The following is a 15,134-nucleotide window of genomic DNA, read 5'->3' as shown; positions in this document are numbered from 1 at the left end:
GAAGACTTTTTATTTTAAATTAATAGGTACAAAAAATTGCATGATCCTAAAGGATGGATCACCATTGATGAGATTTCAGGGTCAATCACAACTTCCAAAATCCTGGACCGGGAGGCCATGACTCCCAGAAATGACTTATATAATATAACAGTCCTGGCAATAGACCAAGGTAAAAAAAAATGTTAATTTTATTTAATATGGTATCTTAGGAGGAATTGGACAATAAGCTGCAATTATTATTGTGCAGAATTGTTGTGATAGGTATTTTTGAATTGTCAGAAATTACTTTGAAGACGGTTCCTATTTCTCTTAATCATTTAACGAGGTGAACCTTCATAGCAACAAGAAGCCATTTATTTATCTTTATATCCCCAGCATGGTGGGACCTCACATGCTTATAGATCTCTTTGTTGGAGGGCAAAGAGGAAACTTAAGTCTTGGATCGGATGAGACGATCTCACCAGAATCTTCTAGATCTTTTCATGCCATTTTAAATCGAATCTTTAAGTAACTTAGCTGATTATTAGGTCACAGTGACCCTTTGCTTGAATTCTGTTGCTTAAAACAACTCAGAGTTTCTTAACCCTGGCTTCATATTACAATAACTTGGGGCACTTAAAAAATCATTTTGTAGGGGCACCTGGGTGGCTCAGTCAGTTAAGTATCCCACATCGGCCCAGGTCATGATCTCACCGTGAGTTCAAGCCCTGCATGGGGCTCTGTGCTGACAGCTCAGAGCCTGAAACCTGCTTCAGATTCTGTGTCTCCCGCTCTCTCTGTCCCTCCCATGCTCACGTTCTGTCTGTCTCCCAAAAATAAATAAACATTTAAAAAATTAAAAAAAATCATTTTGTAGCATTGACTTAGATGAAATGAATCAGAATATTTGGGGAACCCAAGCATCATATATTTTCAAAATCTTGCTAAGTGGATTAAATGTGTACCAAGATTAGAATAACTTTTTGTAGCCTTTCTAGTGCTCATTAACATCTGTACCAGAGGGGACCCCTGCGAATACAGAGTTCACACATTGATTTTTCTTGTTTGGTAGTGATCCTGGCAAAAAGTTTATTGGCAGTTGTAACTGATATTGTCAATGGCAGTACTCATTTTAGATGATCTACAGGTTTCGTTTATTCTTCTACATTCTTATTTACCATTTTTTCTAATATCAGCTTATTTGAGGAAACATATATCATATATAGAAGGTAGTTAATTTATTTTATTAAGAAAATGTTAACGCATAAAACTACACTAAATCTTTTACCTTTCTTCCTAGACGGTAGATCATGTACTGGGACACTTGCAGTTAACATTGAAGATACGAATGATAACCCACCAGAAATACTTCAAAGTTATGTAACAATTTGCAAACCAAAGATGAGGTATACTGACATTTCAGCTGTCGATCCCGATGAACCTATCCATGGCCCTCCATTTTATTTCAGCTTGGCAGACACTTCTCCAGAAATGAACAGAATGTGGACCCTCACCAAAGTTAATGGTATTTAATAAACAGTAACGATTTATATGCTCTAAAATAACTGAGGGTGAATTTGCTTGTTTGCTAAAATATTCTCATTAACATATTTTAGAAGCCTAATTCGACCATTTACAAATATTATGATGGGGTCTTTATATTGTATATAAAATGAAAGAAATTATCATTTTTTATGAAGGCAAAATTTACATTTACAACAAAGACAAAAAAACTTTGCTGAAAATATTGGGCAACTTATTAAGACGAATTGTTTCCAGTGTGGTTTTAAAGTGACTCCAGGGAGGTGAAGAGAGAACAGAGATGGGGCGTTTAAATTTTAGTGTAAGCAAACTCTGGAAATGAGAATGTGGGTATAGGAGGCAAGCACTCTATGGTGTTCTGGAAAGAAGCATGGTGAGCTATGGACAGAGATGTTGGATGGGAGCCGTCAGGACAGCATCCTGTGATAGTGATTTCTGGGGGAGTGTAGTTCTATATTTCAGCCACCATTCACTGCTGTTTTCTTACTATCCATTCTCTTCCATACAATTGGATTTTTGTGTATGCTATCCTTTCTTCCTAGAATACTACCCTTCCCATTTCATAGCTTGGTATTAATTCATGAGGTTCTTATGGAGCCCCTACCATCTACTATGCACCGTTCTGACCCTGGTGATACACGTAGAAATTAACAAGACAGACATGACGGCAATTCAGATGCTCACATCTACGAAGTCTTTCTTGAAGTAGAAGGAGTAGCACCATGACCTTTTGTACCTTTATTATAGCTTCTTTTGTGTTGTGTTATCACCTGTTTACCTTTCTTTTCCAATACATGAGTTTCTCAGGATAATTGTGATTCATTTGTGTTTCGCCAGCACCTAGCCCAGTGCTTAGTAGATACTAACTGCTTAATTGTTTGTTTAAAAATAATTGGTTAATAAATATGCATAAAGAAGGGAAATGCTAAGGGGATAAATAAACCAGTGTTAGAGTTTAGGTTTTAGCAGGAATGCCCAGAGAGTGTGTGTGTGTGGGGGGGGGGGGGGGGGTGGAGTGGCGATGGAATCTGGTGATGAAGCACCTTATGTAGTAGGCTGAGGAGACTGACTTTTGTACAGTCGGTGACAGCAGGAATGCACTGAGAGTGTGCCAGTAAGGAATGCTGTGCCCAGATTTGTCTTAACAAGGTGACATTGGTGACAGGACAGTTTGAAGAGGGCAGAGTTGAGTGACAAGGACAGCAGAGGTGACTATGGTACAGCTTGTGGTCTTGAGGGAAGAGAGGAATTTGGAGGATTTTACCTTAGCCACAATAGGAGATGGGAGGGTTCCATCTAAACCTTAGCAGTAATTTACACTCCTCTGGGGAGCCCTACATTTGAGATGCAGGCAGAAATCTTTGAAGTTCTTAACAGCTATAACAGTGCGTTTAAGAAAGGCTTAGACATTACAGATGACTTCCAGGATGTGCATGGTGCTACTTCTTCATTTCACTTACTGCAAAACTCAGAAGGTTGTGATTGGCATTAATAATGCATGGAGCTTTTGATCAGTTGATAATAAAGTCATTACAGGAGGTATCAAGACTATTGGGGAAATACCATAGTTGATAAGAACATATTGTTATGATACAGATACATCTGTTTTTATGTAAGCCTTACACCTAGCCTGGGTGGCATTAACTAGCTTTGTGGTATTGAGATTACTTCTAGAGGGAAGGCAAAATAACAAAGGGTCTATTGTACTTTGAAAAGTTACCTTGTACATAAAGATAATGGACAGATACCAGAAAATAAATGGATAAGAGAATGTTGACTTCGGACATGCTTTGTGTGTAACAACTGTTAATTCTTTATAAGTACCATAAACTGGTACTATAGAAAAAAGGTTGAAGTGTGTGTCAAGAGCCAATGTAGCATCATTGGTTTGTAAATAAGGATATAGATAAGTAATATTAAATGCTGCAGAAATGCTACTGGGTCACTCCAATGCCAAGTTATTTCTCTAAGCCTCTCCTCTAGAAAGTTACGATGGGCAACACATACATGGTAATATTAGTGCTGATAAAGGTAGCACTAAGAATAGAATAGAAGATAGAATAATAGAAGGTAGTTGTCCATTTTTATTCATTTTCATGTGGCAGGTGGTTCCTTGAGAATAACATGTTTAGAAACAAGTGTGATGAAACAAATGCTAGAAGTAAATGTCCATTAAAAATATAATTCTTTCATTTTCTTTCAGATACAGCTGCCCGTCTTTCATATCAGAAAAATGCTGAATTTCAGGAATATAGTGTTCCTATTACTGTAAAAGATAGAGAAGGTCAATCTGCAACAAAAACCGTGAGAGTTAATCTGTGTGATTGTACTCATCCAAGTCAATGTCTGCCGACCCGAAGGAGCGCAGGAGTAATACTCGGAAAATGGGCGATCCTGGCCATACTGCTGGGCATAGCATTACTATTTTGTAAGTCCTTTTGCCTACTTAAAGTTAAAATATATCACAAAAAGGGGCCCTGGGTGGCTTAGTCGGTTGAGCGTCTGATTTCGGCTCCGGTCATGATCTTGCAGTCCCTGAGTTCTAGCCCTACATCAAGCTCTGTGCTGACAGCTCAGAGCCTGGAGGCTGCTTCTGATTCTGTGTTTCCCTCTCTCTCTGCCCCTCCCCCGCTGGTGCTCTGTCTCTCTGTTTCAAAAATAAACATTAAAAAAGAAACTAAAAAGAATCTCTATATCTATCTATCTATCTATCTATCTATCTATCTATATCTATCTGTATCTCACAAATGTCTGAGTGCAGGAAAAGGTCCTTGAAAAGTAATCTTGTCCAACTGTCCAGCCGGGGTGAGTCCTCATTACAAATTGCTTTCGTGTTATTATCAGATTTCTGATGGAATATTTTCGGGAAGAAGGAACAAGATCCTTTTTGTGATACAGAATTTCATATTTGGACAGGGCTGCTTAAAGTTCCTTAGATTTTTCCAAATCTGGCAATGTATAGTTTCCATTTCTTGGTCCTAGTACTACCCCTTTTAGGGCAAAATCAACACTCTAAAACTACTGCCGTATGAAAGTCCACTATAAGCCACTGTGATCTCTTGTCATCATTCAGCCACGGACTTAGGGCACTTACTCGGATCACAGCAATATCTCTTCTTGGGTGTATCTTGCCAGTTTTGGATTTTTTTTAACCTCTTGCTTGTCAGTTGTGTCATTCCCAGTGGTACCATATTTTATCCTCTTTTTTTTTATTTCCATCCATTCTTCCAGCCTAGATTAGCTGTTGTTCCTTTGTTCTGTGATAGGACTAGTGGTTAAGAGCAAGACCCAGGCACCAAACCATTGAGTTCGTAACCCAGCTCTATCATTTGCAAGCCATGAGACTGGAGGCGAGTTACTTAACTGTGCTTCAGTTTCCTCATCTGTGAAAGGGGGTATTTGTAGCCTCCTTTATGGGGCAGCACTGAGCATTAATTGGGTAACCCATGTGAAAAGCTTCAAACAGTACAATGCTCATTATTTTTCAACAACTGAACAAAATAAATATACATTGAACACCTACTATATTCCAGAAATTGTCCAGGTGCTTGGGAGTCATCAGTGAACAAAACAGACAAAACCAAATGCAAACAGTGTGCCTTGTGACAGTAAACTGATAAATAAGTGAAATACTGTGGAGGAAAAAATAGAGCAAAATAATTAGGAGCTGTAGTGCTGTGGAGTGTGTGTGTGTGTGTGTGTGTGTGTGTGTGTGTGTGTGTGGTGTTGGGGGAGGATTAGGGCTAGTGACTCCGGTTTTCAGTGGATGGTTTGGCAGGCCTGACAAGGTTATCTTCAATGATTTTTGTGAAAGGTCAAAGAGTCAGCTAAGTACAGTACTTGGGGGAAGAGTTTTTCAGTCAGAGGTCAGCACAAAGGCCCTGAGGTGAGAGGGTGGCTGGAGAAGTCAAGGCATGACAGGGGCACTGATGTGGCTGGAGTGGAGTGGATCAAGAGAGTGGGGTAGGACACGGAACCAGAAGGTTTAACAAGTGGCCACATAGAATAGGCAGAGATTGGTACCCTTTTTCTGTAAAGGGCTGGATAGTATATATTTTACATTTTGCAGGCCATGTGGTTTCACGTATAACCAGGGAAATCCACCCTGCTAGTAGGAAAGCAGCCATAGAAAATATTTAAGTGATGGGCATGCCTGCGTTCCAAAAGAACTTTATTAATGGATGCTAAACTTTGACTTTCATATAATTTTCACATGTAATGAACTACTATTCATTTTAAAATGTTTTAAAAAAACATTTAAAAATGTAAAAACCATAGTTCATGGGCCATTCAAAAACATGTGGTCATCCAAAAAATTCATGGGAAGGGGTTTGGGGTTGCAGTTTGGCCATCCTTGGTGGAGGAGCCTGTGGAACATGGTAAGGAACTGTGATTATTAACCATTATTATTATTACTGCTAATCTTATTGACACATATTTCAACCTCCCACAGGTATGACATAGAATGAAAATTTTGAATAGACAAAATACAGAGTAGTTTTAATTAAGATACTTAGAGACAAGATATTCTAGAAAAAAGTATGTTTGTCATGCTTTTCATACAGGCAAACCATTTTTTTGGGAATGAGTAAATCTCTTAAAGTCTCTGTCTTAAATTAATGTCATTGAATTTTTTGAAAATTTACTGTTTAATCCACGATTGTGAATACTTTAACATGCATGATAGATAGAATTCGAACCCTTAAAAGAACTATTATCAAAATATACATATAATTAATGGGGCTGCTGGATGGCCCAGTCAGTTATGTGTCTGACTCTTAGTTTAGGCTCAGGTCACAATATCACGGTTTCATGAGTTTGAGCCCTGCAATGGGGCCTGCTTGGGATTCTCTCTCTCTTCTCTGTCTCTCTCCCTCTCTCTACCCCTTCCCCACTTGTGCTGTCTCTGTGTCTCTCAAAAGAAATAAACTTAAAAAAATATATATATATACACACATATAATTAATTCACATTTTTAAAATCCAAGCTAAATCATGACCTATTAATTTAGAAAGGCCAAGGTAATTCATGGGACCGTGGTTAGTGGTTTTCCTCCTGTGCACTTGAGGTAATAAAAAATAAAAGATGAGTATTTTATTCTCTATATGTTAAACTTTTTTTTTTTTTTTTGAATGCAGCTGTATTGCTAACTTTGGTATGTGGAGTTTTTGGTGCCAAAAAAAGAAAAGGTTTTCCTGAAGATTTAGCACAGCAAAACTTAATCATATCAAACACAGAAGCACCTGGAGATGATAAGGTGGTAAGTGTTTTAAATGAGTATCTCTGAATATCTCCCATAATTTCTTTTACTGATTCTTCTGAAGTTATTTTGAAATTTAGGGGTTAATTTATATTTTTAATTTGGTCAGATTTTGTAGGCATAAGTATTTTATCTGCCGATATTCAGATATTTATGTAGTGGCATTTATTAGAATTCTTAACACATGTGTTGTTTTGGGGCGCCTGGGTGGCTCAGTCAGTTGTGTCTGACTTTGGTTCAGGTCATGATCCCATGGCTTGTGAGTTCAAGCCCCACATCGGGCTCTGTGCTGACAGCTCGGAGCCTGGAGCCTGCTTTGGATTCTGTGTTTCTCTCTCATTCTGCCCCTCATTCATTCATGCTCTGTTTCTCTCTCTCTTAAGAATAAATAAAACATTGAAAAAAAATTACAAAAAGACATGTGTTGTTTTAATTATCATTTTTCCACCCTCTAGTGCTATGATTTAAAACTTTTTGATGTGGATTTATTATAATAAGTGTTTCAGCTGCTCTGTACCATGTACATTTCCAGGTATCATTTGTTTCTCTCTTTGATTATATATAATGGGGGAAAAACCTACTAAAAGTTCTGACGATAAATTAAGAAAATACCAAAGAGATATATATTTTTATATGGTGGAGGGTAGATTAGTTGGAAGATTATTGCCACTTTCTTTCCTTATGTATTTCTTGGGACTGCTGAGGTGCTTAGTACTAGGCTTCTTCTTTGGGGGGGGGGGCGCATATATTTCAAGAGTTCTTACAAGGCATATTTTTCCCTCAAAAAGATTTCAATGTACTTGTGAGCAGTTGAATCTACTTCTATGGGAAAAATAAGTAGGAACATTTCAGTAAACATTAGCACCATGACAGAGCACTGTTAGTTCAAAGACACTTGTGATACATAAGTGCATTCGTGTTCTCTGGATCAACCTGAAGGGCCTGGTGAAAGAGGTACAGATTACTCTGTAACTGAAAGAGTAAGAAGGGGTTGAAAGTGGAGAGGTTGTGGGAATAGTTAAAGAGGAGGAAAACAGCCTTAAGAATAAAACAGGAGGGGCGCCCGTGTGCCTCAGTTGGTTGAGTCTTGATTTCAGCTCAGGTCATGATCTTGCAGTTAATGAGTTTGAGCCCCGCACTGGGCTCTGTGCAGCACAAAGCCTGCTTGGGATTCTCTGTCTCCCCCACTTTCTACCTCTTCCCCATTCACTCTCTCTCTCTCTCAAAAGAAATAAATAAACATGAAATTAAAAAATAAAGAATGAAAAAGGGGATGACAAAGTTTAGGGATTATTCAACAAATAGTAAAGAAGTTGTTTTGAGATGGAAGAAATGGTGTTTTAGAATAGAAGCTTGAAACTTAGGGTTTTGGGGGAGAGGATGTAAGAGATGGGGCTATCATATGCCACACTAAGGATTTGGGGTTTATCTTCTTGGAAAGGAAGGGCCAGTGAAAGTTTTCCTGCATAGATTGGCATAATGGGAACAGCATGATGCTGAGTCAGTAGGGTGATCGGTGAGAACAGCAAGACACTAAGGATGGGGAAGTTCAAGGATTAGAATCTTGCTATAGTTTAAGCAGGAGATAACTCTAGTAGTCTAATGATAACTGGAAAATTAAAATAAGGATAATCAATATTTCAAATATGTAAATGATAGCTTATTAACTCTAGAGTAACAAAATAAAAAGTGAAGCCAAAGTGACAGAGGCCATAGCCAGGGACAGTGACTTCATATCAAGCCTTTGATATGTCAAAGATACCTTTCTTATTGACTTTCTCTCTTTAACCTCCTTCCCACCATCATGCAAAGTCATAGCCCTCCTGTGCTTGACATGCCTCCATGTGGAGCCCTGTAATTATTTTTCCATTCAGAAAATCCATTTAGTCCCTGATAGTCCTTGGCTCAAAGTAAGATCTTATTTTATATCTGAGAATGGAATGATTGAGATGTTCTTCATATTTGTTCTTTACCATTTGATGCTGGAGCTGATGGTATTAGTTGGCCATTTCACCATAACATACTCATACCTATTTACCTGTTCTCTGTTAGGAGCACTTCTCAGAAGGACTTGGGATTATTAATTTATACCAGAACATAATTTGAGGCATATTTTTGCAAAATGTAACAGGGGTGCCTGGGTGGCTCAGTCGGTTAAGCATCTGACTTCAGCTCAGGTCAGGATCTCGCAGTTTGTGAGTTCGAGCCCCGTGTCGGGCTCTGTGCTGACCGCTTAGAGCCCAGAGCCTGCTTCAGATTCTGTGTCTCCCTCTCTCTCTCTGCCCCTCCCCACTCACACTCTGTCTCTTTCAAAAATAAATAAAACATTTAAAAAAATTTTTTTTAAAAATGTAACAAAACTTTGTAGTGAATGGGTAAGCTCATTTTAGTACAATGAGTAAAGGTGATGACGTTACTTTTAGAGCTAAGTTTAAGTCAGAGGCAGTTCAGATGGGGTTAGGAGCTGGTTGAAAAGTCAGGACTGGAGAAGTTAAATCTGGAAATCATTGATGTGGAAAAGGAGCTGTTGTTACCATGTGAGAATAAACTTTGGGCGTGGAGATGGTTGGGAAGGAACAGAGAATAGAATGTGAAACATGGAACTGTGGACTCAGCTTTGATTTTAGTTTATCTTCAAGTCTCCCGGTATTAGGTTGGGTGATCTCTGAACATGTATTTATAATGACAAAAATTATACCATCAAGGAGATTTGATAATCAGGATTTTTTTTTTTTTTTTTTTTTTGAATAGAATTTCAAGGTAGCAGCAACCTAAGCAAAAAATATAGGGCAGCAGCGCCACCAAATGGCTACTTTTTAGTTCTCCTTTCTGGTATAATTTTCTAAGGCAATGAGATACTATGTATGACATTTATAGATACATTTCAGACTCTGAAATATCTGAAACTCCAAATCATCTGAACTTGAAAATCTTCCAGTTTAGTTAGAGACTCTGCATATTCAATAGAAGGAAAACAAATTGGCAAGAAGATGGCACAACGGAGCCTGATTTTAATGGAGTTCTTGTCTGAAAGTAACGGTTTATAATTAGAACTGACACCCTGAGGTTGCCACGGTAACTCGACTTCTCACCCATGGCCCAGACTTCCAACTGCGGTTCCAGCATTAAGTTACTGTTGAATCAAGTCTTTTTCATCTTCAAACATCCCCTCAACTCTGTCTGCTCTAGTTCCCTCCATGTCTCTTTTTCTTTGAAACTGAACTCTTTGAGAGATTTAATACTCGATTTCTCCATGACATTAGTTCCTGTTCATTCAGCACTTCGTGGAAATTCTTTTGACACAGATCACCAGTGGCCACTCTTTTACTTGAATCCGAGAGGTGATTACTTTACTTGGACCAATTCTTAAACAACTTTGATATTTTCTCCTTACCATAATCCTCTCTGCATGGCTTCAGAGTTTGTCTTTTGGATTCCTTCATTCTCTCAGTTGCTATTTCAGATCAGTTCTGCCTTCTAATTCCTTTACCAACCCCTTAAAACATTTGTTCTTGTGTTCTGTTATTAGCCTTCTTTTTGTTTAGTCTACCATTTTCCCTGGGTGTTATAATTTATCCCTGTGACTTCAACTACCACCTATAGGGTGGTGACTTCTGGAATTAGAGCGTCAGCTCAGCTCCCCTACCTGAGCTCCAGACCCCATATTCATATATGCATTGTGGACATCCACGGGTTTCTTAAACTTGCCATGCCCCAAATTGAATTGTTCCCCCTCCTCTCACCCACAAGCACATCCTTCATCCCAACTTCAGGGAATTATGCCATCTGGAGTTGCACAAGCAGAGCACATAGGAATAATTCCTTCCATTTGCTGCTTCATCCATCTAACTGCCAGTAAACTTTGTGTGGGGTCCAGCCACTTTGAGTCATCTTTGCTTCTACTTTGGCTTAGATCCTTATCATGTTTCACCTAGAATGGTTCAGGTGATATCTGTGATATCTCTCTGATATCTGTGACACTCAACTTATTGTCTTCTTATTTGTCTTTTACATTATCGCCTAGAATGACTTTTTAAAAATATGTGCCTTGCCTGTCTATTAAAACCCTTCTTTGAGTCTCCGTAATCTTCATGATAGTCTATTTTTTTTTATTAAATTTTTTTTTTAACGTTTATTTATTTTGAGACAGAGAGAGACAGAGCATTAACGGGGGAGGGTCAGAGAGAGAGGGAGACACAGAATCTGAAACAGGCTCCAGGCTCTGAGCTGTCAGCACAGAGCCCGACGCGGGGCTCGAACTCACGGGCCGCGAGATCGTGACCTGAGCCGAAGTCGGACGCTTAACTGACAGCCACCCAGGCGCCCCGATAGTCTATATTTTTTAGCATGGCATATGGTTCTTTATATTCTCTGGCCTTTTATAACCTCTCCATTTCCTCTCTTACCCTGAACCCTATGTGGCAGCCACTCTCAACAGGCTGAAGCTGAAGACCCCCAAAGCACCCCGTTGCCTTTGCCTGTAGACCTTCCTGCAGGTGGTGGTTTTTTCCTCCCATTTCTCAGTCGGAGCCCCTACTCTTAGACTTCTCCACTTACTCTCTCTGGATGTGGATTTTAATGTGTTCCTCAGTGTTCCTATAGCATTCTGCATTTACCTACGTATACATTCTTAAAGTAATCATCTGATTTTTCTGCCTCACTGGAATAAGAGCTTCTTAGAGCTGGTGAGGGATCATGCCCATCTTTGTATCCCTAGACCAGGCACACAATTAGAAAATACGGATGAATCAATAAAACGTTGAATAAACATTCTCTCTCCCTTGCCTTCTTATCACTTGGGATCCATTTCCTCCTGATACAAATGGTCTTATTTTATTTTATTTCAGTGTTCTGCCAATGGGTTTATGACCCAGACAGTCAATAACTCTGGCCAAGGCTTTTGCGGTACCATGGGATCAGGAATGAAGAATGGAGGGCAGGAGACCATTGAAATGGTGAAAGGCGGACACCAGACCCTGGAATCGTGCCGGGGGACGGGGCATCATCACACCCTGGATTCCTGCAGGGGAGGACACGTGGAGACGGACAACTGCAGACACACCTACTCCGAGTGGCATAATTTCACCCAGCCCCGCCTTGGTGAAGTGAGTTTCCCTCAGCGTTTCCATTCTGAGGTTTACATATCCAAGTGTAGAACAAGAGGAAATTGAAATTAGCATACAGTTGCAGAAGTTGCTTTTCCCTATGTATCTTTTCAATGTATCTTTTCTCTTTCATTCTCTGGTCCTTCCCAGCACTGCCCTCCTCCACGCCTCCCCACCCCCATGCCCTTTGATTTTGTTACATTATTTAACATAAAAGAGATTTTATTCCATCTGTCATATTTCTTTTAATTTCTAAAATCTCATGAGATCTGGAAATTTCTAATATCCAACCTAAAGCCACATGCCACTTCTAGATGTAGTTTACCTCACGAATTATTTTCATATAGAAGAATGTGAAAAAAAAATCTTACTCCCTACAATCACAAAACTCCCCCAAATCAAATCTACATCTCTCTCTGAAAACAAAACATCTGCACACAATTCTAGGATGAACATTAAATAATATGAGCTGTATAAACTATATGTAATGTAAAAAGCACCATTCATATATAAAACATTTTTATTCAGGGGACAGCAAGGATGTAAAACAAAGGAAGGATTAAATCATGATTTTTGAGTCCTGGGAGCACATCAAAATCCCCCTGGAGCTTTTAAAAGATATTAATGCCTGTGCTCCACCTTGAAGGATTTGGATTTAATTGGTTTGGCTTATTATTATTATTATTATTTTAAATTTGTATTTATTTTTGAGGGTGGGGGAGGGGCAGAGAGAGAGGGAGACACAGAATCTGAAGCAGGCTGCAGACTCTGAGCTGTCAGCACAGAGTCCGATGTGGGACTGGAACCCATGAGATGGGAGATCATGACCTGAGCCCAAGTCAGACACTTAACTGACTAAGCCACCCAGGCGGCCCTAGAATTATTATTTTTAAAACTCCTCAGGCAATTCACATGTGCCACCTGGGTAGAGAACCACTGGATTGAATATTCTTCCTGGTACTAAGTTTTCTTTTTATCAGAGTGTGCCAGTACCATTGTAACACCAACAGTGGACCAGAAGCCCTTAATCCTTTAATGGATTGCAACTAGGCACCTTTCTGTGACGCGGCTATAGCTTATCGCATGTCCATAGCATATTTTTTCCCGTCAAATTCAAGTGTTAATCTCTTTTCTGTTTCTAGACAGCCAGTATTCATGTAAGATCAGGCAGGGGAAGGAGTGAAGCTTAAGAAGCACTCCTAGGGGTGTTCTTCAATGTGCACATCACTTAATGGGATACGAGGCTGAAGCGGTCATGAAGAAAGACACTTGATAACATGAGCCAAGGAAATAAGCTCTGGGTTAGAGAGGCAGGAGGCACACAGGTGAGGAGGAGGAGCCCAGGGGTTAGACAAGCTGGCCAGTAACAGACTGTGAGGATGGATGTGGCTGAATGCATGGCCTCTCCAGTGCAAAGGGCTGGTTTTTGCAATCCGGGTTATGTTGAGTATTTTTAATCTCACTAAAATGTCTTGCGCATCTCTCTATTTTGTCATGTTTTGGCTGTCTCGGAAAACGTCATTCTGAAACCAATGTGATAATTCTTGCCTACTTTAAAACTGCATGTAGTAGTGGTTTTAGTTAATGTGTTTTGAATATTTACTATGTGCTGGGCGAAGGAACAGTATTTTTCATGCGCTATTATTTCATCAGTATCGTGAGATAGTCACTGTGTATATTCCCATTTTAGATGTAAGGAGAGTGAGAAGTGAGACTGAGAGATGTTTAGTGACCTGCTCAAAGTCACATACGTAGCTGGTACAGCCAGAGCTGGGACTCAAAACCCGGACTATTCAGATATCCAACGTCAAATTCTAGGCCACCGTGCATAGTGTCACCGTTTTGTGGACTAGCCTGAACTCCAGATAGAAAGTTTAGAGTTAAGCATTTAATGATAATTTAAATATACATAAATATAACATTTGTATATATATAATTTTTTTTTATTTGTATGGATTACTAGAAATGTAAGATATACTGATTTTATGGTATGGTTGTGATATCGACCAATCATGTGCATTTTTTGTATGTAGGACTCCATTAGAGGACACACTGGTTAAAAATTAGACATAAAAGGTAAATAAAATAATAAATTTTATGTTCATATGTTTAAGAATACTTAAAATAATACAACAATACAATCCTTTTTTCTGTTTGTTTATTTTACAGAAATTGCATCTGTGTAATCAGAATGAAAACCATGTGCCATCTCAAGATTATGTCCTTACGTATAACTATGAAGGAAAGGGATCTCCAGCTGGTTCTGTAGGGTGCTGCAGCGAAAAACAGGAAGAAGATGGCCTTGACTTTTTAAATAATTTGGGAGCCAAATTTACTACATTAGCAGAAACATGCGCAAAGAGATAATGTTAATGTTCTACAATGAGATGTGTTTTTGCCAGACATTCTGGAAGTTTCCAAAAGGGATATTTAAAGTTCAATTTCAATTGCTAATATATATATATATATGTATATATATACATACATATATGTATATATTTAGCTATATATATATTAGAATTTCAGTTTCTAATATATATAGATATGTGTTTTTAACATATATATTAGAAAAATAGATATGAAGTTTTCTAAATTTTTAATTGTACTATTTACCAATTTGTAGTTTTATAGCAATTTTTTGCTTATCTTTTCCAAGAAGCTTGAAATGTTAAAACGTATTTGGCCTTCTTTATTGCAAAATAAATAGACAGCTAGCAAAATCATGCTGTAACATTGGATTTAAGGTCTATAAAGGATCTGCTATTCTTTATAGATAGCTTTCCAACAAATGTGTTTAGTTAATATCAGTTCAATGATAACTATGCTGTATTGATTGAATATAGAACAGCTATCTGGGCTAGAAATTCTGTTCTTATTCCAGATTTAAGTTAATAGGATTATATCAAACATTATGGTAAACTGTACTGCAATTTTTAGCTCTTTAAAAATTTTGTACCACTGAGACGCTCCAAAGACTACTAGAATTTCATTTTCCTTCTGGTTGGCAACTAGATCATGAAGGGCAGTTAGTTCTGTCTGCTTGGTTACCCTAATAAGGTCTTAAAAAATACATAGCCACCATGTTAAACTACAACAGGAAATTGTAGACTGAAAAATTGTGTTGTTTTTATGCTTTTGAGTGTGTGCTTTATGGTTTGGAGAAGGATTATTATGAGGAATATATCTAAGTTTCCTTATTCTCAAGAAAGATAACTATGTTCACCAAACAGAGTTATTGTCAGTATTTG

General features: G+C 38.5%; 1 protein-coding gene across 2 annotated transcripts in view; it reads left to right on the top strand.

The window, feature by feature from the left end:
• The window catches only part of DSC3 (desmocollin 3), a 47,918-nt gene extending 33,587 nt beyond the window's left edge, over positions 1-14,331 (top strand). Inside the window, exons 11-17 of one of the 2 annotated variants that reach the window (XM_060613510.3) lie at positions 27-169; positions 1,280-1,504; positions 3,725-3,949; positions 6,660-6,781; positions 11,629-11,886; positions 13,920-13,962; positions 14,056-14,166. In XM_060613510.3, the coding sequence (XP_060469493.2) occupies positions 27-169; positions 1,280-1,504; positions 3,725-3,949; positions 6,660-6,781; positions 11,629-11,886; positions 13,920-13,946 (1,000 nt within the window). In that variant the 3' untranslated portion in view covers positions 13,947-13,962; positions 14,056-14,166. Of the gene's footprint in view, positions 1-26; positions 170-1,279; positions 1,505-3,724; positions 3,950-6,659; positions 6,782-11,628; positions 11,887-13,919; positions 13,963-14,055 lie in introns of both variants that reach the window. The other variant, XM_060613509.3, reaches the window with a different exon arrangement.
• The last annotated feature ends 803 nt before the right edge of the window (positions 14,332-15,134 follow it).

This window comes from Panthera onca, chromosome D3 (genome assembly GCF_046562875.1).
Source record: "Panthera onca isolate mPanOnc1 chromosome D3, mPanOnc1 haplotype 2, whole genome shotgun sequence".
NCBI lineage: Eukaryota > Metazoa > Chordata > Mammalia > Carnivora > Felidae > Panthera > Panthera onca.
This window is presented reverse-complemented; position numbering and strand designations above follow the sequence as displayed.